General features: G+C 36.6%; 2 protein-coding genes across 8 annotated transcripts in view; one reads left to right on the top strand and one right to left on the bottom strand.

Annotated features, from left to right (window-relative positions):
• Positions 1-2,184, bottom strand: part of LOC103478363 (C-C chemokine receptor type 5-like) — a 5,096-nt gene extending 2,912 nt beyond the window's left edge. The window contains exon 1 of the mRNA XM_008432152.2: positions 1,795-2,184. Within this exon, the coding sequence (XP_008430374.1) occupies positions 1,795-1,846 (52 nt within the window). The 5' untranslated portion in view covers positions 1,847-2,184. The remainder of the gene's footprint in view (positions 1-1,794) is intronic.
• A 2,809-nt stretch (positions 2,185-4,993) lies between these two features.
• cobl (cordon-bleu WH2 repeat protein) overlaps positions 4,994-26,805 on the top strand; it is a 54,272-nt gene continuing 32,460 nt past the window's right edge. For 2 of the 7 annotated variants that reach the window (XM_008432144.2, XM_008432151.2), the window contains exons 1-8: positions 4,994-5,111; positions 5,309-5,445; positions 17,999-18,193; positions 20,533-20,743; positions 22,747-22,975; positions 23,566-23,610; positions 24,230-24,318; positions 24,727-24,798. In XM_008432144.2, the coding sequence (XP_008430366.1) occupies positions 5,417-5,445; positions 17,999-18,193; positions 20,533-20,743; positions 22,747-22,975; positions 23,566-23,610; positions 24,230-24,318; positions 24,727-24,798 (870 nt within the window). In that variant the 5' untranslated portion in view covers positions 4,994-5,111; positions 5,309-5,416. Of the gene's footprint in view, positions 5,112-5,308; positions 5,446-16,182; positions 16,392-17,998; positions 18,194-20,532; positions 20,744-22,746; positions 22,976-23,565; positions 23,611-24,229; positions 24,319-24,726; positions 24,799-26,805 lie in introns of those variants that run through there. The other 5 variants (XM_008432145.2, XM_008432150.2, XM_008432149.2 and 2 more) reach the window with 5 other exon arrangements.

The following is a 26,805-nucleotide window of genomic DNA, read 5'->3' on the forward strand; positions in this document are numbered from 1 at the left end:
TATATATATTTGCACGCAAAGCATGTCTACAACACTTAGGATAAAGATACACCAGTCAGTCTGCTGGAGATCAGAATCAGATGATCTTAAAAAAAGATTCAGATTGTTCCTGTTTTCTAGATGCGGTGAACTTTAGATACCCACTATTTTTGGTCTATGAACACTTTAAACTGCAGGAAGTACGTCAATATGGCTTTTGAGGTAATACAAAAAAAAAAAAAGAATATAACACCGGTACAAGCACAGGAATATAAGAAATAGGAATAGTATATTTAATGTCATTCAATGTCCTTAGAAGAAAATACAAGAACTGGTCAGCATTATAATCTCAACGATAACAGGAAATTGGTGCATTTCTAAATTTGGGTCTTAGTTCCGCTTAGTAAACCTCAGTTCTTAGCTTAATTCTGCAGATAGAAATAAATAAGGCCTGGAGCCAGTTTTAGTCCGATGTTCAAAGCTTGAGATATTGTTTTAAAGCCTAAAACCACTATAGACATCATGGTTTCATATCATCTGTGTTCCTTGACCTGTATGATGCTCTTTATTCTTCAGTGCTTCTAAAAACTTCTGATGCCTTCAGGCAACATCTGTTTTTTTGTTTTGTTTTGTTTTCTTAGGTTAAACACACGTGTGGATTGTGGACCCCTTATTAATTAGGTGACTGAATGCAATTGCACTGCAATGGACTAGATTTTATTTGGGGTAAAAAAAAATAAAATCAAACAGGGTTAACACATTTCAGATTTTTTTATGCTAACATTTTTAAGATCAGCATGTTGTTTTCTTCACTTCATAGTTGCAAACTACTTTTGTTGGTCTAACACAAAAACACATAAAGTGCAATAAATTCTGTGGGTTTAATGTGACAAAATTCTAAAACCTTAAAGCGTTATGAACTCTTTTGCACGGTACTGAACAAATCCGGATACAATGACATGCTGAGGTCACCTCAAAGATGTAGTTTTAACATCAGAGGCCAATAGCATACATTTTTAAGAATTTTTATTGAAACAGAAGCACAAAGTCCTAGTCTGCCTGTATTATTGTGTGTGTGTGTGTGTGTGTGTGTGTGTGTGTGTGTGTGTGTGTGTGTGTGTGTGTGTGTGTGTGTGTGTGTGTGTGTGTGTGTGCGTGTGATTCATCCAATAAGCACCACAACACAAACTTGTATGTAAATAATCTGTAAACCAAGCTGCTTAAACTACTGACATCCTGGAGGCAAACTTCTGAAACAGTTCATAATGAAACCTTTTACGCCATCTGCTGGTTATTGCAGATAACGCATTCAAAGGCAAGAACATAAAGAGGCTGCAGTTCCACGTCATTTTATTTCACCACATACCTTTATATTGTTTCTCACGCATGTGACTCATGTGGTGTGAATTGTACACATATGGTTCATAGGTTTCTGTACGCTCATCTGTTCTGTTATTCTGTTATTTTACAAAATGCAAACAAACAAATCCTCTTTAATGGAAAAATAACTTCTAAAGATGGAGAATATTCAGTGATTTTCTTTATTTTTTATTATTATGAATCATTCTGAATTTATTTAAGTCCAACTGAAAATATTATTGTATTGTATTGAACTCAAAATTTAAGTTTTTGTACTCAAAACTTAGGTTTTGAGTACAATACAAAATACATACAAAGATTTTGCACGAGCAGGAGCCAAGATTAAAATTTCTAAAAATAAACATATGTATATGTAAATAAATAAATTTTAAAAAGTAAAAAAAAAACACAAAAAAAAACCTCCAAAGTTATTTCTATTTGTTGAAATGCACTTACTTGACATGGTGATGTTTCCGTGATAACCTTCTTCAATCAGATAAAAATCCATATTCGTTGATGAGGTCTGCCTGCCTCTAGATGACAGCGATTGTGATGCTCTCAAACGAGCAGAGAGGATGAACTGCCTCCGAACCAGCACAGCCTTAACTATGTGACTAGAAACAGTGAGAAACTGAAGTGCAGATGTTGCTTCCTGTTCGTCCCTGGGCGAGATCTTTATCTGTACACTTCTGACAACAAGCTGGCAGAAAATAGAACTCAATAACTTGTAAAACAAGTGAGCAAATGTGCCAGATACTGACAAACCCGCCAAAGCTTTTTGACATGCACACTATACCTGCTGATTTTGATTTAAAAGCTCTTTGTCATGGAGGCTTTAGTGATGATGGAACAATGGGGGGCAGTGTCATTTGCATAGCAAGTAAATGTGACCAGGCTTGTACCGGATAGTTTCTTGTCTTTGTATCGACAGTATATCTTTTAAGATCATTCTGTCCCAAAAATCAGTTTTCAGGCCATTTTATTATTCGGCAAAAACACAGTTTGTTATCATAAGTTTTATAAATATATATAATTATTTATCATCTATCGTAACACGCTAGCTGTCTTCATATGTTTGTTCCTCTTTCTGCTTTTATAAATATCACTTTTGGGTTTCATTTGTATGCAGATATAGAGCCACCGTTTTTTTTATTATTTGAAGCAGTCGAAGGGACAGACTGAACTGAAACACGGGCGAAGTTTCAGTGGTCGACACGCATAACATCTTTCAAAATGACACATTCCGAGAATAGTTTGTACAGCGATGTGTGGTCAACTTTGTTACTGGTTTACAGATGCTTGACCAAATTACTTTAAGAATTCTCTGACCTGCTTTTATTGGATAATACTTTCAGGCATTTTTATTTAACAAACAATGTGTTTTTTTACATTGTTAAAATGTTAATCTGTCTGGGTTTTTTTTTTTGCCTCCGCTTAAAATCAAAATACTTTCCTGGCGTGCACAGCATGTCAACGAGATTTAGGATTTTAGGGTAGAGATACACCAGTCAGTCTGCTAGAGATCAGAATCAGATGATCTCAAAAAGAATCAGATTGTTCCTGTTTGTTGGATGGACTGATCTTTAAATGTCCACTATTTTTGGTCTACGAACACTTCAATCTGCAGGAAATACTTCAATATGGCCTTTGAGGTAATATGAAAAGCATGTGTGTATAGTTAAGAGAACGCATGACTTATTGGAAAAACAGAGTTAATCTCTTAAATGCCATTTAATGTTCATAGAAAAAAAAATACAAGAACTGGTTAACATCATAATTTCAAGTATAAGAGGAAATTGGTGCATTTCTAATTTTGGGTGTTTGTTGTGCAGAGCAAACATCAGTTCTTTGCTTAATTTTGCACACGAAGCAGATAAAAATTAAAAAAGCCTGAGGGGGAAGTTTTAGTCTAGAACATTTAGGTTACATACACAAAATTGCCTTCAAAAAAGGCCTTCATTTATTTGGAGGTTAAGTGATAGTATCATATTAATCATCAGTTTCTCCTTCGGGATTTTGAGCTGTTTCTCTGATTTTTGTGCTTCATATGTCATACAACCCCCAAATGAAATATGTTTTTTTTTTTCAATTGTAGCACTTTCAAATTGAAAAATGTAAAATTCATTACAAACTTACTAAATTATTATTATCATTATTAAGTTCTACCTTAGGTTACATACAAATTGGGACCGATTTTGCTACATCGAAAACAAAACGGAACATTGTGCCCTCAAGACCCGTGGTTTGGGGAAACTACTCGTTTATTTTGTGTTTAAACGGTGACCTCTAGTGGTGTAAAAATATAGTGCAACTACGCGTTGGTAAGAAAATCGCCAGTACGGACATAGTTAATTCATATCAAATTTAATTCAGTTGGCAAGGGCTTTCTTGAAACCCATGGATGATTCATTCAAGAGACTCAAAAAACTACAAAAATGCCTAATTGGCGGTAAATTCCACTCATGCGAGCTATTTTTGCGTCTCCGCTCTCCAGCTGGCGCTCATTGAATTCTCGATGAGAATGATTGGCGTAAGATGTGCTGACGAAGGCGGGCTTAGGAGAACTGCGTCAAGTTGCCAACAGAAAAACAAAACCTAATAATTAGCAGGCCTTCAGAATAAAATTGTTGCTTGGGGGTTGCACATGTTTAGCAGAATTTACAAAACCCTGCTGAAGAAAAGCTAGTTGGATCATTTTACTTGCGTAAAAATAAATATTCCGAAATAAAAACCTATTTACAACAGTTTGCTTAAAATTTTCACATGGCAGAAATTAAGTCTCTGAAATAAATATTTGTTTAATTTGAATGCTTGGTCATTGTTTTATACCCTAACTCTCTTTTTTATTTCTCCACAACTTTATTCCTGTTAATGTAATTAGTTGTAGTGTTTTTATTTAGGGGTATCAAGAGTAAAGAGGGCTAAATACAAATAAGTTTTATTTTTAAGATTTAAGTTTTATTTTTTTTAATATCACCACTAGAAGATGTACCATTTACCAAATGGATTTCCTGGAAATGTTAATTAAAGAACTTTTCACTTATCTTAAAGGCATTTCACTTCTTTTTTTAATTAATAAAGTTCCTGCTCAAAGGAAAAAAATAATAATTCTCATTCAAAAGTGTTTCAAAATACTGCCTTTTTAAAAGTACAACTAAAAGTAAATAATGTCCATTATTTATGTTTAATGGACATACTCAATTAACACTAGGACCGTCCTAGTGTTAATTGATGTCCTTAGTTTGCTTTCTGTTTTGATCAGGTACTGATTATTTATTTATAGCTCACCATTCTCTCTATACTTTTTTCTCTTGTGTCAGTTCATGTGTTCTCATTGTTTGTTTCTTTAGATGTTATGTTCAACCTGCAACGCCAGGGCCACATATGGCTGGAAATAAATTATTACAAAAAGTGTTTCGTCTGCTTCAAAGCTATTTTGTAATCATTGCGTATGGTGACATCATTGTTATGTATTAAATCAGATATGAGTTACTCAGTATTCAAATAGCCTTTTTTTTTTTTTTTTTTTTTTACAAAATACTTTCAAAGAGCACTGACCATCTCTGGGTAAGACTTTTGTCGAAGTTTCATTTTGAAAATATTTTCCGGAAGTAGTTTTGTGGCTCGGTGTATTTCTGTAACTTGATAATGTTAGAGGTTATTCAGCCACTGGGAGACGGGGATTATATCAAGTGGATTTGACAAATAGTAAACCCCTTGGAAAAGAACCAATGCAACTTCTTATTTCTTATGGAAGAGCGCTTGACTTAGCAGTAAGTAAACGTATCGGTCTCTGAGCCTAACAAGCAGAGACGGACGCTATGCTGCCATTGTGCTTCAGGTCAACGTGAACTTTTATCACTTGCTATGCCTAAGCATTAAACACACGTAGATATTAGCTTCTAAAATAAAACATGCTGTTTAAAAGAGCAGGGCGTTTTAAAAAAAATAATTTTTGTGTACTGTCCAGGTGATGTTGCGGTGTTAACGTAATGGATATTCAGCATATTTAAAAAGGAAGAGCGGATTTGTTTTTGTGGAGTCTGGCTTGTCTGGAGAGGATATCTTAATCAGCGTCATGACGGATTCCTCCAAACCCCCTTCAGGGTGAGTCTATGAACACAGACTGCACGCATTCGGACTTATTACCGGTTTATGTAACTTGAAATGAACTTTTACGTTTTTAGTGTGCACGTGAAATCTCGCCTAATTAAGCACAATGACATCAATTCTGTTGACCTTTTTCCAACTTTTGTGTGCTAAAGTTTGGTAGTTATTGTTGGGATTTATTTTAATTTAACTTGCCCGTTTGGTTATGTGTCTAAAGGGATACTCCAGTAAGCACATAATAAGTAAACACAGAAACAAAGAGACAAAAAAATGTACTATGCAAGAAAACACGCGCTACTTGAAACTTTTTGTTACAACTACGCTTACTTATAGAATTACTGCTGAAGGCAGTGGATTGCACTGACTTTTATTATGAAAATGGGTGCCATTATGCATTTCAAATGTTTGCTTGATGTTGAAAATCATGGGTCCTGTGAAACATGTCACATCTTTATTGTATGTGTGATGCTGCAGATGTTCACCTGTTCTCACTAGTGCATGTGGATAAGAATCAAGGGCAATGATTTCAGTATTTTTTTTTTACAAAAGGGTGGGGTGCGTAACTATTTCTGTGATGCCATTTTCATATTTTATTTATTCATTATATTTAACAATCAACAGACCATCAGAGAATAACATTTCAAAACTTTTGAGTTTCCCCTAGTAGCCAGTTATTAGCCCCCTTCATGGGCGGTAGACTTGGGGTCACCATATGTCATCAAGGACTTTCGTCTTACTAGTCTGCCGCAGGGGCCAGATTTGTGGAGTTCATGATTGAAAATGTCCAGTCTCCCACCGCTGTTGAATTCTGCAGCTTTTCCAGAATAATAGTTTCTGTGATTAATGCTTTTCTTCACGCCTTTCACGTTGTGCCATATTTTCCACTGGCTGAAAAATGTCTCATGACGTGTCCAAAGCTTGGAACATTGTAGTGTAATAAGAAAGACTTCGCTTTAGATTGTGGTTAGAAGCAGCACTGATAATGTAAAGTTAACATTTTGCACGTTGGTCTGTTATTTTAAGTGCACGCCTCTTTAACCTGATTACAGAGATTTCAGAGTCTCAAGCACTTTTTAGCTAAATTACAAAGTGACTGGCCACCGAGTCTGCTGGCACCGGAGCCAAAATGCCTTTTCATCCTTTTCGCCGTGTAACATTTTTCTTCAACATACATCGCCATGACAACTTCTGTGTTGCAACTTCTCCTTCGTCATCACTCTTTCTCTAGCCTCTTTGCTGCTGTGATTCTAATTAAAGACGGCTCATAAAACCTCGCTAACAAACTTGCTTCCAAAACTCGCCCAGCATGGTCTCTTGAGGAGACATGGAAAAAAAAAAAAAAGAGAGACAAGACTACTCTTTTGTGGGAAGTATTTTTGAAATCCGAGCACTGAGCTTTTATGCCGGTGTGGGTCAGTGCTTAGAAAGCTGGAGTTTATCCTTCAGGTGTGGGAGGGGAAGACGGCCTGAATGAAACTTGAATTCTGTGCATTAAAAATACTAGCGATAAATTCGGGGTAACTTCCTTAAAAGCGACAGTTTGACTTCTGACAGAAAACCGAGATCAGAAATATAAATGCAAGGAAAACTATTTCCAATCTGTTGCGGTTAAATTGACCTTAATTTGCTTAGCTTGAGCCCGATTTTGTTTTTATTGGTGCTACCAGTTTTGGCAGAGCAGGATGTGGGCAAGCTTCTGATTCTGTACATTCTTGCTGTCAGTCAGAGAAGGAGCATTTTGCCTTTACTAAGAAAGCAAACTGATTGTAAATCAGACTTAAAAACATAAGGAAAATGCTAGGTCAAACACAACAACATCAGGGGATGTTTTCAATCTTTTATTTATTTTTTATTTATCAAACTTTTCTACCTACACTTAACAAAAAAAAAGACATTTAATATTATGTAAATATTAGATCAATAAAAAACATTTTAAAATAGACATGTGGACGGGATTAATCAAAATGAAAGGACTTAATTTGACACATGAGCCACATTTGAATTAATATTTCATTTTTTGAATGTCTATTTTCCTATTCATTAAATATAAAAGAACAAGGGACATGTGGGAACATGTTAAAGTAAGCCTTTTTTTTTTTTTTTTTTTTTTTTTAGGAAACAAGCAAGAATAGCCGAAAATCAAAAGCAGATAAGATCTTAAAGAGAAATAAAAACCAGTATTGGCATCGAACGCATCTGTGCGCTTCATGTCATTTCTGAAACGAAACCACTACGTGAAAATGCTTCAAGTTTGTTCCTTCTGTTGTGTTGCAGCATTTTGCAAGCTAATTGCATTTAGACTAGATTTGTTGTAGTCTGTCCTGTTAAACTCTGCAGCAAACACATACCTTTTAATTAACAGACTGATGTCTTCCTCTGCATGACTGCAGCTAGTGTGCTTGTGTGTGTGTGTGTGTGTGTGAGAGAACAACTTCCTGAGAGTTTTGTTTGTGTGCGGATTGAGGATTATACAAGAGGTTTTTTAATAATGTGGTTTTGTTGTATATGCCTTGCCTTCATTTTCCAGAAGCGGTAAGGGAGCGGCAGATGTACAAACTTAAACTGGGGCGACTTGCGATATTCCTTAAATTTACAACTTCCCTCACGTGTGTGGGTTTTTGTACTTCAAAGTGCTTTATAGAGATGTGATAACTTTAGAAGGAGTGTCAGTTCTTTTTTTAGTCACATGAGTTCTCGCCAATCTGTATTTCACATATTAAAATTAATTATTTTCAAACAGGCCACATGCATTTTTCTAAATATGAACTTCCTCCTTTAAACATAAGGAAAACTCATGTCTAAGAAACTGTCTATATTTAAGCCTCAGCAACTGACACATGCTGCCTTCTGCTTCACAGCTGTGTTAGACTTATTTTATTTGTCTCAGAAGCCTCCATTGTTTGTGATGCACTTGGTTTTGCATCTGTTCATGTTTAGCTTAATTGTGAAAATGACTGACGCTTTAATTTTTTTCTAATTAATACTATAGAGTGTAGGGGTGTAGTAATGCAATAATTTCACGATATGATATGATATACGATATTCTGGTCACAATACGATTTGTTGAGCGATACAATTCAATACGATTCAGTGCATTTTTACAATTTTCTGAAGGACAGAGTGATTTTAGTGACATTATGTGTTCCATAGACTTGAATTTAGTTAACTGAAAACTGATTAAAAGCACCAACTACACAATACCTGACAGTCTAACAGTCTGCAGATAGACAAAATGAATCAAAGATGCAGTGAGAGAATTAGTTTCTGCCATTTAATTAATGTGGATTTGACATAAAACTCMAAAGTTTAAACGGTAATCCAGGAGCAGAGTGGGGAGATCATCAGCCTCTGTAGACTCTCAATATGCAAATAATTGCGTGTTTTCTCTTTTGGACACTGTGGCTGCATTTTGGAGTAGAAATGCAGCCACAAATGCAGTGTTTTAGACTATGGGGAAAAAGGTTTTTCTATCTTGGCTCCCGGAGTTAGCCATGGCTGTAAGCTGTTTACTACTAGCTGCTAAAGTAGTGGCTCCGCCTCACCCCGTAGTGATCGACTCCCTGCAGCTACGCAGCGCCGSTATTCCCCTGCTTGGATCTCTGAGTAGCTGCCTCTCAGACTGCCAGGATCTCATAGTTCTCTCAGTCTCTGATACTCTTTGTCTGTTGCTAATAAGAATGATCGATCAGCCATTGTTACCATGGAAATCCTCACTGTGCCGCGAATTCCGGCTGCGGGTTTTTCCTCTTCGTCTTCTTGCTCAAAACACAGCGCCGCTGCGCGCCCGCTTGGGACGTTATCAACCCATGTTAATTCTTCAGGTAATCCTTTATATACAGAACAGAAACCGCTAAGCTAAAAACTAATTACGAAGTGAATGCTACCAGTCGAAATTTGCATTCATTTCGCGATCTCACTGCTTTTGCAGCTGCTCCGTTCGCGCCGCTACTCCGTTCCGCTGCTCCGTTCCGCTTCTCTTTCATGGTTACTTACGCAACTTTTCTTCGTTTCTCAGCAACAAAATACAGCCCATCGTTATTTATTAAAGATTTTACATGTCCAAAAACACAGGAATCTAATGTTTCGTTTCGTTTTGTACGTTTGGAAGCTCATTCCCTCTCACATAATCGGAAAAGCCGGGGAATGGCGGCGCTTTTGACATTTCTGACATTCAATATGGTTTACTAATTTTAGCATAACTCCGGTTATACTTGGCCTATTAACACAATTTAAAAACTGGTGTGTAGTTTATAATGTGCACTTTAAGCTCAAGTTGGTTGAAGGTGACACTGAGGGAGGTGGAGTCTTGCTGCTGCGCCGTAACAAACTAGACGTTAAAAAGAGCTATAAGGCTATGAACCCCTAAGGTTTAACGGATCGATACTCGCGGATAAAAAATCGATACTTTCCTAGGGCGGAAAATATCGATATGTATCGCCGAATCATATTCTTTATATAGCCTTAATGGAGTGTGACATGCATTTGAATTCAGCCTACCTGAGTTAGAAGTTCAACACATATTTGGAAGGTTCAGTGTTACAGCTACAAGTCTTTTGAGTTAGTCGCTGTTGGCTTTTCATCAACATGCATATTTTCAAATGGTGCACAAAATTACAAAGAAGAAAACTATATATAATTTTAATTTCACTTCACAATTGTTAACTAATTGGGGTTAGTCCATCACATAAGGACTCAATATAGTATAGAAGAGTGTAAAACTGAGAGGGGAAGAAACACTCTTTTCAAAAAAAAAAAAATAGACAGACGTATGTCTATATATATATATATATATATATATATATATATATATATGTCTATTTTTTATATAAAGAGGGAAGTCTTCATTGGTCACAACAGTATATTTAGGCTTATTTTATGGTAGCTTAAATTAAACCTCTCTGAAATGTGAGACGGACAGGAGAGCACTCATTTGAGGTTGTATTGTTGGCAGCTCTACAGCATCAACCATTTAGCAGACCACTTTGACTTAAATAATGTGTGGATGTTGGGTTTCCACAAAGCTTGCAAACTTCAACTCTATTCATAAATTTAGAGATAATCGGCAGAGATTGGTAATAAAATATTGTGCATAGTTTTCTGTGATAATGGGATTTCTGTTTAATGTCAAATGGATGTTTGTTCAAGGGCAAGAACACCCAACAACATCCCTTCTGTGTACCATTAAAGTGTACCATTAAAACAGAAACGCAGCTCTGAATATTCACTCCAGAGCAATGCGGTGCTATATTTATCACATTTCTACACTGGCTGTATTTGTAGACAGTTGTTCTTCATGGGCTACACCACACTGTGGACTATGTTGTATGCCAACCCCGCTGTTAGTGCTGAACACATGAAGTGGCAACAAAGACCTCTCTGTACAGTTGACAATGTGAAGTATCGACAGCGGGCAGACAGTGTTTGTCTGTTTAAAGCAGCTGTTATGAGTCAGTTTATTTCTGGAAGCCCGCTGTCATATGTTAGTCACTGCGGTATGCGCGTTGGTAAGAGAGGAAGACAGACGGACTGCACATGTTTGCGTGTACAGATTTAATGGAGTCTGGTGGACACTCCAAGATTGTTGGATGCTGGTGAAACTTTTAATCCACTAATGCAGAGAAAACAATCACTTTGTGCTAAAACAATTTTTTTGAGGTGTTATTATGAAAACAATTATTCACTGCACAAATGATGTTTCTCTGATGTACATTGAGATAAACACAAGTGGAACTTCTATTTGACCTCTTGTTCTCTAAATAATCCAATTTCATGAAGATGGATACTTGGTTTAGTCTTTAAACAGGCATAGGTGTTGGGCATTGCCATTGTGAAAGCTGTTCTAGCAATGTCTGCATCATAAGTGTTTTTCCTTTAGTCTCTCTAGTGGGAGCAGTCTCTAATTGAACAATCATCTTGGGGAATAGACAACAGACTAATTAGCATTTCTAGCTGTTGTGCTTTTACATGATCTCTCTCTCTTTTCTGCATCGGCTTAATTGTTCTTCACCTATTTGCTTTTTCTGTTCTGTAGTTCTGCATCATCAAATATTTCTCTTTTTCCTACCAACATCTGCTATTTCTTTTTCTTATTTCTACTGCGGTTGCTTGTCACTCATAAGTCTAACTCATCATAAAACTGGAATATTGCAAAGACTCCTGTCACTTCTTACAGAACATATTCACTTAAATCACTATCAATTTTTCTGCTACTTTATTTTTATAATGTATGGTTACTTGTTTTTTTTATTTTTTATTAATCAATATAATGTATTCACTTGGTATTATTTTTTACTAAACCTAATTTTATTTCTATTTTCTCATTTATATACCTGTGATGTTGTGTTGTGAAACACTTTGGTCAGCTGGGGCTGTAAATGTGCTATGTAAGTAAACTTTGACTTGACTTGATGGAATTACTGCAAATACATATATTTTTCACTCATTTTAACATTTTTCAAATGAGTCTATAGAGTATAGACTAACTAGTCCAGACTAAAATTTCAAATTGTTACAATAAATTTTCTGATTTATTGTGCTGCATTTCTTTTTTTAACTGCCCTTGTTTCAATGCAAAATAATTTCTGCACCTCTAGTTTAGTGGAAAGGTGCATTTTCTGTAGCATTGAGAGATCCTCCCACAGCTTCAGTGAGAAAATAGTAATACAATTGAGAAGACTGAACTGAGTACTTGCAAGCAATACGATCAGAATGTCTCTTTGGTCAAAAGACATCACCTTTTTTCTTTTTTGGAGAATTACGGTTGTCCTGGAGTTTGTTTTTTGTGGAGTGATTCCCACATGGTTATTTGTCACTGGTCACAAATGGAAGCAATGACACCATGTGTTATAAGAGGAGAGGACAGATATAACAGAGTGGAGAGCTGTTACGGAAAGTGGGCTTCCTCTTTTTAGGTGTGAAAGAGATAGTCCTTGATCGTTGGTGGCTGACTCATCCCCAGGTCTTCGTAGCAATACAAAAACATTGTGGCTTGGGTTTACTACATGCCGTGGGTGACAGATTAATATTAGAGTGCTTTAATAGTCTGAAAGTCCCATATTAAAGGAAACCTAGCAGCCATATGCAAAGTGAGTTTCATTCGAGTGTGAACGCTCAGAGAAATGTGATGCTACATTGTCTTTTTTTTATTGCTGTGCTCGAGGAAAGCAGTGCTTTTAGTGACGCTAAAGAACCACCAAACAAATATGTCCTCAGTGTATAAAAAAAAAAAAAAGAAATATAATGTGCAGTCCAGTTCAGAACAATGAAAAAACTGTATCTGCAGGCATGACCTTCATTATGTCGCAACTAGTCTACATTTTTGTCTTGCTGTGTGTTTAGATTGCTAATTATGTGGTCAGTAATGCTTTTATCAAGGCATATGCTGAATTAGAGCCTGTTTGGGTTGCTAAGCAGGCGCTACCTGTTGCTACATGGTTTAGCAGCATGTAGAGAGCTCGTGTTTTAGATGTCTTTATCTACTTAACAGAAGAAAAAAAATCTATCACAGCTTCTTTGCTGGTTTTCTTTCTTGCCATCCTTGTTGGTTTTTGCCTTTCTAGGACACACGCCCTTTGTCAGAATGCGTTCAAAATCCACAGCTGCTGCTGAACCGAGGTCTTCTCTCATCTGCAGTCAAGCGGTGTAAATATAGGTTGTCATGGGGACACCATGACACCCAAGAAGTATGCTGGCTGGGTTGCAGGATGGTGTATATGTGTGGGTCCAGGGTGAAGTGAGGGAGTGTCTGGGATGTGCTCACATTCATCTGAGACAGGACAGTGGAAGGTGGAAGGTGAAGAATGGCGCTGATGACTGTTGTTGTTCATTCTAGTGCTTTTACCATTTGATTTTTTTATTTTAAACAAGTGTTTTTTTAAACGTACTGACTGCATATCTGTATTCAATAAAGAAAAATTTGGATTTTAATTCTTCAAGCCAGAAAAAAGTTTGTCAAACCTAACAGCAGCTTTGTAACGAAAACGTAATATTTTGTAAAATCTATAGTGGAGAGCCATTTAAATTCATGGCAATATTTTTATTATCAGAGATAATTTGTTAGTGAAACAAAATACACAAGAGGATAGTCTTTCATCAAAGTTTTCTTGCAGTGCTTGATTTAGGACAGCTCAGCTCAAGGACGGGTGGTGCTTACAGTCCAAAGCCAGAAACACAATCACCATCATTGTAATAAAACTATAAATCTTGCCTTACAACAGGTAGTCAGCGCCATCTGAGCTATCTGTCATTTTACCTTGATTATAGACATTATTGTATTGTTTCAGTAGGGAACTATGTCACCTGTCTGTGTGAAGTACTTGATTATCATATATAAAGTGATGATTATTGCAGTCAACTCATCCTAATACTTAGAAAAGATGTTGGCAACCAAGTTGTTCTTAATAAATTATAATTCATTCAGGTACTCAGCTGTGTTTGAGTGTGCTTTGCCCTCCCCTATCTCTCTCTGCTAATTGTAAGTAGCAATCTTATGCTAATTGCAGGGTGGCCTTTACTTTGTTGGGACAAATTTGAGGGTGGATGCTTTGTCCAGTTCCTGAATAATAACTCACAACTGTTATGTTCAAAGCATTACTGTTTTAGCAGCTAAACTGGTGGACATTATCTTTATACCAAGAGTTAAAATTTGTTCATACCAACTTGATACCTGACATATTTTCTATTAAGTCTGCCACAATGAACAAAAGATACACGTCTTTTTTTTAATCAATGTATATTTGGCATACTTTATGCTTGTAATGTTAAACGTAGAAAAAATAAAACCCACACACATAGTACCAGAAAGATATGGGTCTGGAGTCTGAAGCTGCTATAACAAATGAAGACCAGTGTTGTTTGTTTAGGGGAATATTTTGACAATGCTCTGCTGGAGTCATGTTCTTACAACTCGAATAAATCAATGTGATGCTTTTGATAATCTTCCTGGGAATGGATGGATAACCACCGTTTGTCAGCTTTAAATGAAGTATATCACTTGCGTCTAAACCAATTACCTGATCAGTCAATGTGTATGTGGAAATTATAATGTCTTGTATTACAGGGTTGCACATCATAACTTCTATTGTCCTTGACTCTAAGGACATCCCTGTAGGGCTGCCGGGATGCTGGTGCCTACTCCGTCTCTCACCCAATGACGCGGGTGGAAAAGTTGCCACTAAATTGAATAAGTAAAAAACAAATTGTCAGAAACAAATTAGTTCACAATCACCAGTGGTTGTCTTGTGTTTTTCAGCATTGTTTATGATGTTGTTTATCAAATGTGAAAAACTAGTTGTACTAGCGTTGCTATGCTGCAGCTATGTCCTTCAAGCAATGTAACTGCATGTTTATAAAGCAAACATGCAGTTACTGGAGTCTGAAGCTGCTTTTTTTTATTTTTATTTTGAGAGGGTGATAGCTTTTTTTTGTTTGAATTATTCCTTTCTAATACCTTGATCCAAAACATCAGTCAGTTGACTTCCTGCTGTCACTATGTGCTTGTTCGGTAGTGATAACTGCAAAGTCATTGACTCTGTGCTTTGTAAATAAACTGACTCGAACTTTGTCTATTGCTCACATTTAAAATGGTGCTGCACAGTGGCCCAGCTCTTAGCCATGTTTTCTTGTAACAAGAAGATCATGTGTTCAAATCTGACCCAGGGCCTTTATGCATGCAGTTCACATGTTCCCTCTGTGAATGTGTGGGTTATTTTTCTCCAAAAGCCTAAAAGACGTGTTGGATTAATTGGTAAATCCAAAGTGCCTTCAGGTATAAGCTTTGTAAATGTTGAAACGGGTGCATATTTATCCAACTACATTTTTTAGTAGTGAAACCAGAGAATAGTTCTTCTTGAGTAATGGGTGTCTTAAATCTTATCAAAAAAGATCTAATAAAGACTAAAAGGTGTTTTATTGTGAATTGGAAGTAATGTATCCTTATGAATGATGTTTAGTCAAGTGAAAGGGACTTGGTGGTTCTGAGAGGTCCATTAGCAGTGTATGTGTATTTGTGCATGTGTGTGTGTATATATTAAAAAAAAGAAAAAAAAAAGAGAGAGAGCACTTTTGTAACTGAATTCCTGCAGCATCACAGGACTGCACTTACTGCACCCCTGTGCCAGAGCAGGGTTTCCTGCTTTTCCTCCATTACTTCTCTTTTACTCTCCTCATCTTTCTAATTGCTTACGGTGATTGCAACTCTGTGGGAGACCAGACTTTTTCCTAAAGGCGTCTTTGTCTATGCTGGAGAGAGGAAAGGAGAGGGCGGGAAAGTGAAATGTTGCTCTAAAGAAGAGAGGGAGAGGAGGATACTAGCTCACTGTGCTAAGTCTGGCTGAGGCCCAGTCTTACAGGTCCACAGAGCCTGGTTCTGTTTACCTTTAAAGACCAGACCTACCAGGAAGGCTTCACATCCTAATGCCTTTGCAGCTCCTTAAGCGTTTATAAGAATAACAATGTAATAAACAATATAGTAGTATGTTTATGGTGGGTAACCCATATGTTTGAAGGAGTCTTCAAACTTAATAATAAAACAAAGCCCACACTATAATTTGTTACTTCTAAGTGGATTATAATAAGTGTTGTCATAACCTTAATTGTGGGCTGTCATTCTAATGACACAACCAGCGGAAACCACTCTGCATTGCATGAGTTAATGACTCCCTGTGTCCTCTGGGTCAGAGTTAGCCGATGTCTCACAGCCTGTCAATGTTTAACCTTACTCAGGTTAGAGTCCGCTCGCTGTCAAGCTTATTCTTATTTTTCTATTCTGGACTGGGTGGAAAAACCTCGGAGAACGTTGAATTTTACAGCGCTGGGTTGGACGATAAAAGACGGACATACAGATTATTTAGAGGAGCTTGCTGAATCTTGGAACATTTGTAAAGGTTGAGATTTATTCTGAACACCAATTGTTTGGACACTCTAACGCAAGGATCTCCTTTGATGTAAGTGAGGTGCTTCTATGATATTCACATGTACTGTTTGAAAAAATGTTGTCTAGAATAGTTATTTGCCATTTTGTACATACAGTGCATAACTTGTTGACATCTACTGTTTCTGTTGGGCTGCCGATTGTAGCCTCAGGAGTTCATGTTGATAATATCTTTCTCAAGCTCGTTACAGGAGGAATGTTTTAATAGAACTGTTGTTCTCATGGTCTGAACATGCAGCTGTTTTTAGTAGTTTTTGTGCCAACAAAGTTTTATTTACTTTTGAAATGTATTTTATTTTAGGTAGTTTAGGAAAACCAGGTGATCCCAAGAACTGGGTGTTGGCTACCATGAAATTCTCTCGGTGGATAACATTTATTAAGCTCCACTGTATTGAAGCATTTATTCAAAAACATAATACTTAAATGCGCAACATGATTATATCTATTGTGTCTTATTTCTATTGATACTAAAATAATGTCATTGAATGTTACTTATAATAATGCTATCTACATTTTTTATTAGTTTTTGACACTTTATTTTTTCTTAAATCTATGTAAAACCCCTGGTAAATTTAGCAGTTTTTAAATAAAGATGCTTGTCACAGAATGTTGCACCTTAATTATTATTATTTTTTCTTTACAATTTATGTGAGCAGAAAAAAGACATAAAACAATGTTATATCTATAATGAATACATTTTTAAAAAACTTCAGCATGATGAAGAAGTCAACATATAACAGTACTATTATGAACAAACTTATTTAAAGCTTGTTTCCAAGCCTGGACAGTAGGAGCCTTTCAGACATCAAAAAAGCATTGCACAGCAGTAAGTGGGGGAGGGGCAGCGCTACATTAATCTACACTTGCAGGCTTACAGATGGAATTTTCTTTATTGCCTCAGAAACCAGTTTTAGTCGTGAAATGCTCACACTTTAAACCCTTTGTTTACCTCGATACCAGTAACCAGTCCTTTCCAGGTTTCATCTTAGTAAAACTATGATTCATCAGGTGTTTTATAGGTTTACAGGTGACTATATTTTTATAACAACCTGTTAGTGCATTTTTTTATTTAAAATAATTACCCAGAGCTGCAATAAGATTGAAAAGAGATGTTTATGAGGGGTGCAATGGAATGCAATTCAAAGGCGAGAACTAAGTGACACAAAGGCATTTCATAGAAGGGTGGGCGGTCTTGGATATAGGAGAGATAGCGGAAGGAGAATCTGCAGAAATTGTTAGATTGTTGTTGTGAGTCATTTCAGAGTCGCGTGGAATCAGTAGCTGTTCAAAGATTAAACATCTTGATAGCCAAACAGACGATTTCAGTTTCAGTTGTAGTATGAATGATGTCTTTGGTGCAACACTGCACCAAAGACAGAAATACAGAAGAAAAAAAAATGTCATTGGTATTCAGGCTGCTCCTGAGGTGGCAACAGTGGAATCCATTCACAAGGCCGGGTTGTTATGTAAGCAGTGCTGAATTCAAGAGAAACAAAAGTGTCTCAGTTGAAATGGAAGTAAAGATAAAATTAGTACTTCTAAAAAGGTAATAGAAAACACCTGGAAACATCTAATATTTCCTGTATTTTTTATATTTTTATCTTTGGACTTGTTATCCAGGAGGAGAATGAAAGTTCCTGCCCCAGCTCCACCGCAGGCCCCCCAACCTGCTCCTCGACATTTGTTCAGGTACTCTGCACCTGATGGAGGAGGGACATCAGCCATGGATGTCAAGGAAAACATCCTAAGACCCACCATCGTTTTCCAGCTAACTCTACCACATGGCTACCAGGTTTCTGTAACAGAGGATGGAAGGTTAGTCCAATGAAAGTGCACTGAAGCACATGTTTAATCTCTCAAATTCCAGTGGTATTTGTTCACTCACTTTGTCCTTCCAGTGCTTTTGTCTGTGAGATATTTTGGTTGTGAATGCTGATACAAGTTCTACAACCTACTGCCATTTTACTTAAACTGATAAATCTAGAAATCTTAGTCTTAGAGTTGAGTTAAACTCCCAAACTGGAATATGATAAATGGATGTTGCCCTATTTTATGGAGCCTGGTGAATGTTCACATGCCGTTCTCTACACAGTGCACAGGCTTTTGTCCTGGTGTGCGGTCAGCTGACCTGCTAATGCACTCCATAATGAGGTTCCCTCTGCTGAGGCAGAAAATTGGGGATGTCTTTGATAGAAAACCCCCCCAAAAAAACAAGCCTCTCTTTATTACAAAGAAGAATCTTAAGGACAGCAGATGTCTCCATTGTATTTCCCACCAGTGTACAATTTTTTTTTCTCTGGTTATTATAGCTTAACCAGTTAAAAAGTTAATTCGGAAATCCTATGTTACTGCCTACACTATACTGTCTTGACTGTTGTCCAGTTTTAAGTCATTGACACCCTCCATAAGGAGAGTAAAGTCTCCTTATGGAGGGTCTCGAGAGAATCCAAATATGAAGAGTTTCCCTTTGACTTTTAACCTCTTGAAGCAGTGTCTATTTTTAACGGTGGGGGTTGTGGAAGATCAAATCTCACTGTATTCAACAGCTGATAGCAAAACAATTGTGTGACAGGTTGTACATTTCTAATATAGTTCTAGCAACAGAATAATTTACAAGTGTAAATTATTTGCCCATTTTTTGCAGTTTTTCCATGCTTTTACTACTTTGTCTACCAGCCATTTTCCTTCCACTCAACTTTCCAATAACATGCCTAGATACAGGACTTTGTGAACAACGAGGTTCTTTGATGATGACCTATGGACAAGTCAATATCTGTCAAGTCAGTGGTCCTCTTCATAACTGTTTAGGCCACAACACAACATTTTTGTATATTTTTTTTATTGGTCATTCGTAAAATTACAATTTAAAAAAAAAACAACAGACAAAGCTGTACATTTAACATATATGTGCGTCACTGATTTATTCACTTTTTAGTAATATCCTAATTTACTCAGATGCGTGACATTATGTTATATGCAGTAACCCTGTTTTTCTAAAAGGTTTTGGATCAAAGCAATTTCACGATGTTTTAGAAATTAGTTATTTTATTGAATACAAATGAATGTGCTGTGGTCATCATTTTATATCATGATTTGCATTGACTTACAGAAATCTCTAACTCTTGTATAAGAATACTCAGACAAAGTTATGTAGAGAAATCTGACAGCATATTGGAAAAGGGTTAAAAGAATCAGTGTTTGTGTCTTTATTTGCGGAGGTGAGCTGACACTGATCTGTTATGTCAAAAATCTTTTTAATGCCCCTGTATAGCACTCATATCAAATTGGTTACATAATTTAGTTGTGTAACTTGTATCTTTATTTTCTGTTGCATGTTATGCACCGGGTAGATAACAGGTAGCATGCTACTCAGAAACCCAAAATCGTTAGGACAGCTAATAGCCGATTACTTAACTTTGATGAATTGCACCACAGTGTTTTAATATTATAAAAATCATATGCCACTGTGTTGCCTTTTCAGGCCCACATATGGAGTACACGGATTCCAAAGTCAGAGATTTTCTCTTCAGCGGTCTTTGTTATGCCATCTGTCTCCGTTATGTCATTTGATCTGGATTTTCCCACGAAAGGAGAGCATTTATTTCTTTGTCTGACGATTGACCAGTAGTGATATAGACCTAATTCATCACTTGCCCTCTCCAACTGGATTGCAAAGCAAATGAATAAGTAGAGGGCAGAGCCAGTCCTGTTACACTAGTGTTTTTTTTTTGCTGTTGTCTTCTCTTGGATAAACCTTGCAATATTTGGTCAGTATTTAAAAGGAAAAAATATATATCTATTTACTACTTGTTTTGCTTATTGATAACTTATTGCTGTTTAGTTTTAAATTTGACTTGGATATTTTAGAACAACACTGTGCAAGTGCTCATCTATGGACTCCCCAGTTAGATATGAACACATCACATGTTTGAGTTTTTCAAAAAGCAAAGGAAAAACGTCAGTTAATTCTGGCAAAAAGAACTTTATTGTCCTGCTTATTTGCAGTTCTTTAGGTAAGAATTTGTTTTGCTTTCCTTTTTTTGTGAAGCTGAAGCTAGGTAGGCTTTGTAACCCAATATTCTGTCCTTACACAGACGGGCACAGGCATATTATCCGGACACACTTTCACTCCTCTTTCTTTTCCCGTCTCCCAGTAAACCCTTGATGGATTTGCTGGTCGATCTGTGTGGTCACCACCATCTTAACCCGTCAATGCACACCTTGGAGCTGCTTTCCCCCGAGGGTCACTCTTTGGGATTCAAGCCCAACGCCCTGCTTGGCTCCTTCAATGTGGCCTGCGTGCTCATCAAGGAGAAAGTCGTGGAGGACAAAGTGTCGCGTAGACCAGCTCCTAAAGTGCCAGAGGTGAGTTTACGGGGAATCCCGATTTCGTTGCAGCAGGTCCCACTTTTTTGTTGTGTGCACATTGTGTTTTGAAGTCTATTTGAGGTCATTTAAAAAATACTGCATGTTACCGCCTGAAATCAGTTCAAATGCGCCACGATTCTTATGTGTTATGTTGTGGCCAAAGGTATTTTCCTAAAAATGAGGCAGATATTTTAACAAAAGAGGATTACAATTAAAGAACATCTTTTTTTTTCAGTCATATATGAATAACCATCAGTTAATACATTTAACATCCTAGAAAAAATAGATTGCATTACGTAACAATATTTCATATGATGTGCTTTATGTTGCTGCCATGAGGCCCCATGTAATCTTTCTTCCACCCTATCTACTTTGTGCCAATGACCACTGGCAGAAGGCAAGGCCAGTGAAACCTGTAAGGGCTCATGCTAAGGTAGGAAGCTGGTTGCTTGTAAGCTGACCTGTACATAGAGTCAATTTTAAACACTCTTTATTTTTTGTGTGCCTTTTCTGAGTGGAAACTCTACAGGTTGTAACATTCAAGCTTTTTACTTATTTTTTTCCCCTCTTCAGCTGTTTCTTTTTGTGCCTTATTCTCTGCCTCTCCTTAGCTTTCCTCGGGTGTTTCAATATTTGATGAGTCCCTTACCTTTAGTTACCATGCATTATTTCTCTGCTGTTCTCAGGGCTCAGTGGCAGCTCTGTCTGCCTTTGACCTGACCTGGCCTCAGGCCAGAAGCCAACACTCCTCCAACAACTGCTGTCAGTCATTTACTGTTTTATCCCTTCACCCATTGGGCTTTTCAGCAGTTAAAGTCAGACTGCGGTGGGATCATTTTGTACTCAGCTGATCAATAATAGGGTATTTTAATAGGGCATACCAAATTGGCCATAACATTATGGGTAGTTTCTCAATTGGGAGTTATTTCTAGTGCTGAAACAATTAATCGGATTAATCATGCTAGGTCCATTATTGAAATGACCATCACCTATTTTAGTAGTAGAGTATGCAAACTTTAAAAGAAGGTCATTTGAAGAAAGAATGACACACTTGGAGCCAAAACAGTAAATGTATACATTTTGCATTTAAAATTAAAAAAACAAACTTCTTTGTCTGTAAAGACATAATATCTAGAACTCCTCAAGTGACATTGTTTTAGTTTCTCCTGCTTCAAATTCTGTAAAAGAAAAACCTACAAGTAAACACCTTTTGCTTCCAGTTAGGTTAATTGGGGAAAAAAATGCACAGGTTGATGTTGGAAACATTATTTATTTAGCTTTATATGCATTCTTTGCTCCACATGATCAAAAGCGCACTAGAGGAATGTTATGTTTAAACAATAAATTGTTTATTCTATTATTTTAAAAATCAAGTTGAATTCTTTGTTTTTATTTTTGCTTTTTTTATGCATTTCTAATATTTAATAAAATAAGCTGCAGTGATTAAATGAAAAATATGCAGAATGTGTCAATTTTTTAAATCCAGTTAATCGTCAGAATATTTGATGGAATAACTGCTTACTAAAATAATCATTAGCTGCAAACACTTATTTCCCATTATGCTGCCAAATCCTTCTGATCCAATAAGGCATGGACTCAATCAACTTTTTCATCAGATATTGTCCCAGAGTCGTCATGTCGTCAGTAATGAAGGGAATTTGTGAGTCTCAAACTCTCTGTGATCTGCAGATGATGGAGGAAGACTTGCAGGTGCAGAACAGATGTGAACTGGTAAACAGACTTGGTGCATATGACACGCTAGTCATTTAAAAGCATCACATACTTAATGTTTTCTGTTGTTTCAATCTTTCCATCAAGCATCGGCAACTTTTTTCTTTTATTAGAAGTGCAACCAGCTATTTTTCTACTTTCCCATTGTCCAACTAAACAATTGGAATTTTTTCACTGACTGGCACATTTTTACTTAATGAGGCTTTTGTCTGACCAGTAGACCTGGATTTACTGACTAATTGTGTCCATCATTATCTCCTTTGTGTCAGAAAACTGTGCGTTTGATGGTGAACTTCCACGGCAACCAGAAGGCCGTCCTACGGGTCAACCCGCTGGTTCCGCTCCAGGCTTTGATACCGGCCATCTGTGACAAGTGTGATTTTGACCCGGCACATGTCCTGCTCCTGAAAGACTGCGTCAGTCGCCACGAGTTACCGTTGGACAAATCTCTGACAGAGCTGGGCATCAAAGAACTCTACGTGCACGATCAGAGTCTAGGTAAACCTTAACCCGCTAACCTTAACGCTAATTCTAATGTGGTGCTGTGTTTACGACGGCGATTTCAGTGACAAATGTCAAATAGATTTTGCTTTATATGGATATTTTGTCTTATCTGTTCAGTTGCGTTTGGATTCAAGGTCAGATTTTATGATTCATGTCGTGCTGAGAAACCAAAGCCAGAGAGATTCTGTTTTTATCACAGAAATTCTTGGTGTGGCGCAGAATGATGCAAGCAAAACATTATGTCATATTTAGTCATATTTATGGTCAAATGCAGTTATGTAATTTTTAGCATCCAGCTGTGTTAACTACTGGTATGCATGCAGTCTCCTGGCAGGAGGAGCGTTTGCTTAATTTCAAACTTATTCACTAGTCTTAGTATCCTAGATATGTACATTATCACATCACACTTTGGTGTATTTCAAACACAAGAGCATGCATATTTTCATCTGGGTACTGTAAAATTGTTTATTATTTGCGTGAGTATTCTCCACATTAGTTTAGTCTGTGTTGCATTTTTAGATGTTTGAAAGTCTCCACAGAGCACAAACAATTTATCAGTCTGTTTGTAAAATTTTTTTTTCCAGTTTTACAGCCTAAAATGGCTTCTGCCCCTGTTCTGAACAACTCAGGTATACGTCCTCCATGTTGCTGGTGCTAATGTTGTCTATACTAACCCCCAATGGCTGTTTAATCCAATCTACTGCTGCTTCCTCATTAACAAAGTCTTTAGTGCTTTTATTAAGCTTCGTAGGATGCTTATAGTAAGAACTATGTAAAAAAATAAATGGTGTGAAGTTCTTATTGTAATACGTGACACCTTTTATTTCTGAATAATTGTAATGAACTTAATTAACTTTGCTAATTTAGAGACCAATCACATCACTGCTCAGTAGGATAGCATGAAAATAGCATTTTTATTTGGAAACATCAGTTTAACATGTGAAGGTTAATTAAAACTGGTTGAAAACAGTTGGGTTTTGGTGCCCTCTGCTGGGTAATAAAGTAAGATATTGCAATTGAATTCGTTTTTTCATTAATTAAAACCACTTTTTGGATGTTTTTGTGTAAAGTAATGTAAATAACAATTTAAATTGAATGTTTAGTTATTAAAAACACTCTGACTTCTTTATAACTGTGATTTATGCATTGCTACAGTTTCAGAATAACACTGGCCCCTAACTCTTAATATGACTCATTAATGATGCCATATCTAACTCCACTTCCTCTACTTTTTTCTGTTTTTTGTAGATTCTTTTTATTCCAGTACTACCAGTCTGGGAAGACCCCAAAAGAAAGGGTTGCTAAATATTTTCCCATTCAGCAAAAGGAAATCAAAGGTAAGATTTTAAATGTCACATGTAGGGAGTCAACTAACCTAACATCTAATTAAATTTATTTTCCTAGTCAAAAGTAAACCTGTATTGTGTATAAATCTAAAGCCTCTGAACAAAGTTGTAAGGCACATTCCTTGAGTTACGGTCATACTTTTGGACAGATACAAAATGGCTATTTCTATATTGTTGAAAATATCTGAACACAAATGTGTCTGATTTCTGCTTGAGACCGTCTCAAAAATTCATCTTTCATCAGAAAGATGCATTTTTAAGATTGCATTCTTAACAACAATGATGAGGTTGAGGATCAGATTGCTGTCTAATGTAAACAACCAGAGAAAATGCTTTGAAAAACACTAAATGCATGTGTGTCTTTGAATGCTGCATGTGTGTATTCCTTTCCATTTGCAGACTGACAATAAGTCTTTGGACATGGATGACTTTGATGACATTGCAGTTCAAAACTCAGACTCAAAATTCAATGTAAGTATTTAAAATATATTTATTAATCTCATCTGAACTAGTACTATCCATTTTTATGAGTGAATAGCACAACAGTTGATTGCAGCATGTATTGAGTCGGCAAGTTGTTGGACTCATTTTGTCCTTAGCATATAGTTAGTTAAAATTTAATGTTGCTTTGTTTCCAATCAGTGAAGACTTTTATTCTTGCTCAGCAGTATTGTGTGAGGTAAAAATCATTAATATGTTGATGGGTCTAATCTTTTGTCTGACCTAGTATTAGGATCATACTAATATGATGCTTTCTTTGGAAAGCATAACGTGGTCACGGAAAAATTTCCTGATGTTGAAAATTTGCAAGAAAAGGGTAGATTTTTTATTTTTATTTATTTTTTCTGATTAAATGCATATATTTCCAGTATTAAAACTTGGACATTATCTGTCTTTTAAAGGCATAAATTAACATGCAACTGGAAGCACTGAATGCTTGAACAATGGTGTGGCTTATGCGCATCCTTTTGATGAAAGTCCAAATGCAGAGTTGCAGTACATGTTTTTCTAGCTGGGTCATTAAAATGTCGGTCACTATAACTGCAGTAAAGGGACACTGTTTTCTTTTGTCCTCCAGAGGGCAGTAGCTGTCTTTACATTTGTAAGCAGGCCTCTGTCATGTGGATGTAGAAAAATAACCTGTTTTACATGCAAACACTTAATTATAAGTTGGACAATTACAATAGACAGGTTTACCAGTTATTATTAATAGAGTAGTAAGTGGAGAGCAATGGACCTTATTCCTAAACATAGTCAGAAGGTTAAGATCAGCAGCTTCTTGGTTTGATTGAACATCTAAAAATGTTTAGTAAAATTAGAATCCTTGATAGATGCGTTTGCAACTAATTATTTCAGGTTTAAACATCAACGTAAAACTTCTCGTAACCATGCCACTGTAAGGCAGATTCTCAGCTGCCGAGGTCTGCTTGTTACACCCATAACTTCATTAAGAAGGGAGTCAATTGCATTAGGTAGAGAAACACTGGCCGGCTCGCTGCTGTTCAGTTTCACTGAGTTAAAAAGCTGCTGGTTGGACTCCACCCTCCTGTTTTCTGTCATATCACTAACACTGTGCATTGCCTTCATTGTTGGTCTGCTTGCTGATGATGCTTTATAGCATATTTCTCATTGTGTGCCTCATAATTATTTGAAAATGTTAAGAATGAAAACTTTTGAACTGAGTCAGGAAGTGTTTAAAAAAAAAAAAGGAATGCATGGATAGGATTTATGCGTGCAAAACGCAATGTAATGGGCATTGTGTCATCTTTATGATATAATCCAAATACCAAAATGTATCTAAGGCAGTGGCAGCTAAGTTTGATTTATAGATATATTTATTCTTGGCCTTATCGCCATCAGTGGGTCTCAATGCAGCTTGGCTTTTGTCTCTGATATGATTGTTCTTCATTCACTGACTGTTATCAGACCACACACATGCATTTGTGAACCAAAACACACACAAAGATCCACGCATGCATACGCGCTGTTATCAGCTTGAAGGCATCAAATTACACTACCTTGGCTACATTAGCACAGATAAAAGCCCAGCCTCTTATCTGTAATTGTTCATTAAGGGCTAAACTACTGTGTATTTCAGGGTAAGAGTGTGTGGTCCTAGAAACTCTGACATTTCACATGTCCTTTATATTTGGGTAATTCTGTTTCAAATGGAAGCTAATTAAAAACACTAAAACAAAGTATGAATTTAATTCAGTTGTGTGACAGAATATAATGCTAAAGTGAGCCACAGATTTCAGCACAGAAAAAGAAAAATGTTTTTGTTTCGCTTGCATTTGATGTAACAGAGTGTCCTTCAAGTGTGTGTCAGTGGAAAAATTAAAGATTCTACATCACACTAACTAACCATGATGTTTTAATGAGTGGACAACTCAACTGTCCATGCATTACAATATGGACCGTCGTCCATATTGTAATGGCTCACAAATCAGCCAAAGGTGCTGAGTTGTAGGCACAACT

The sequence above is a fragment of the Poecilia reticulata genome, linkage group LG16 (assembly GCF_000633615.1).
Source record: "Poecilia reticulata strain Guanapo linkage group LG16, Guppy_female_1.0+MT, whole genome shotgun sequence".
Lineage (NCBI taxonomy): Eukaryota > Metazoa > Chordata > Actinopteri > Cyprinodontiformes > Poeciliidae > Poecilia > Poecilia reticulata.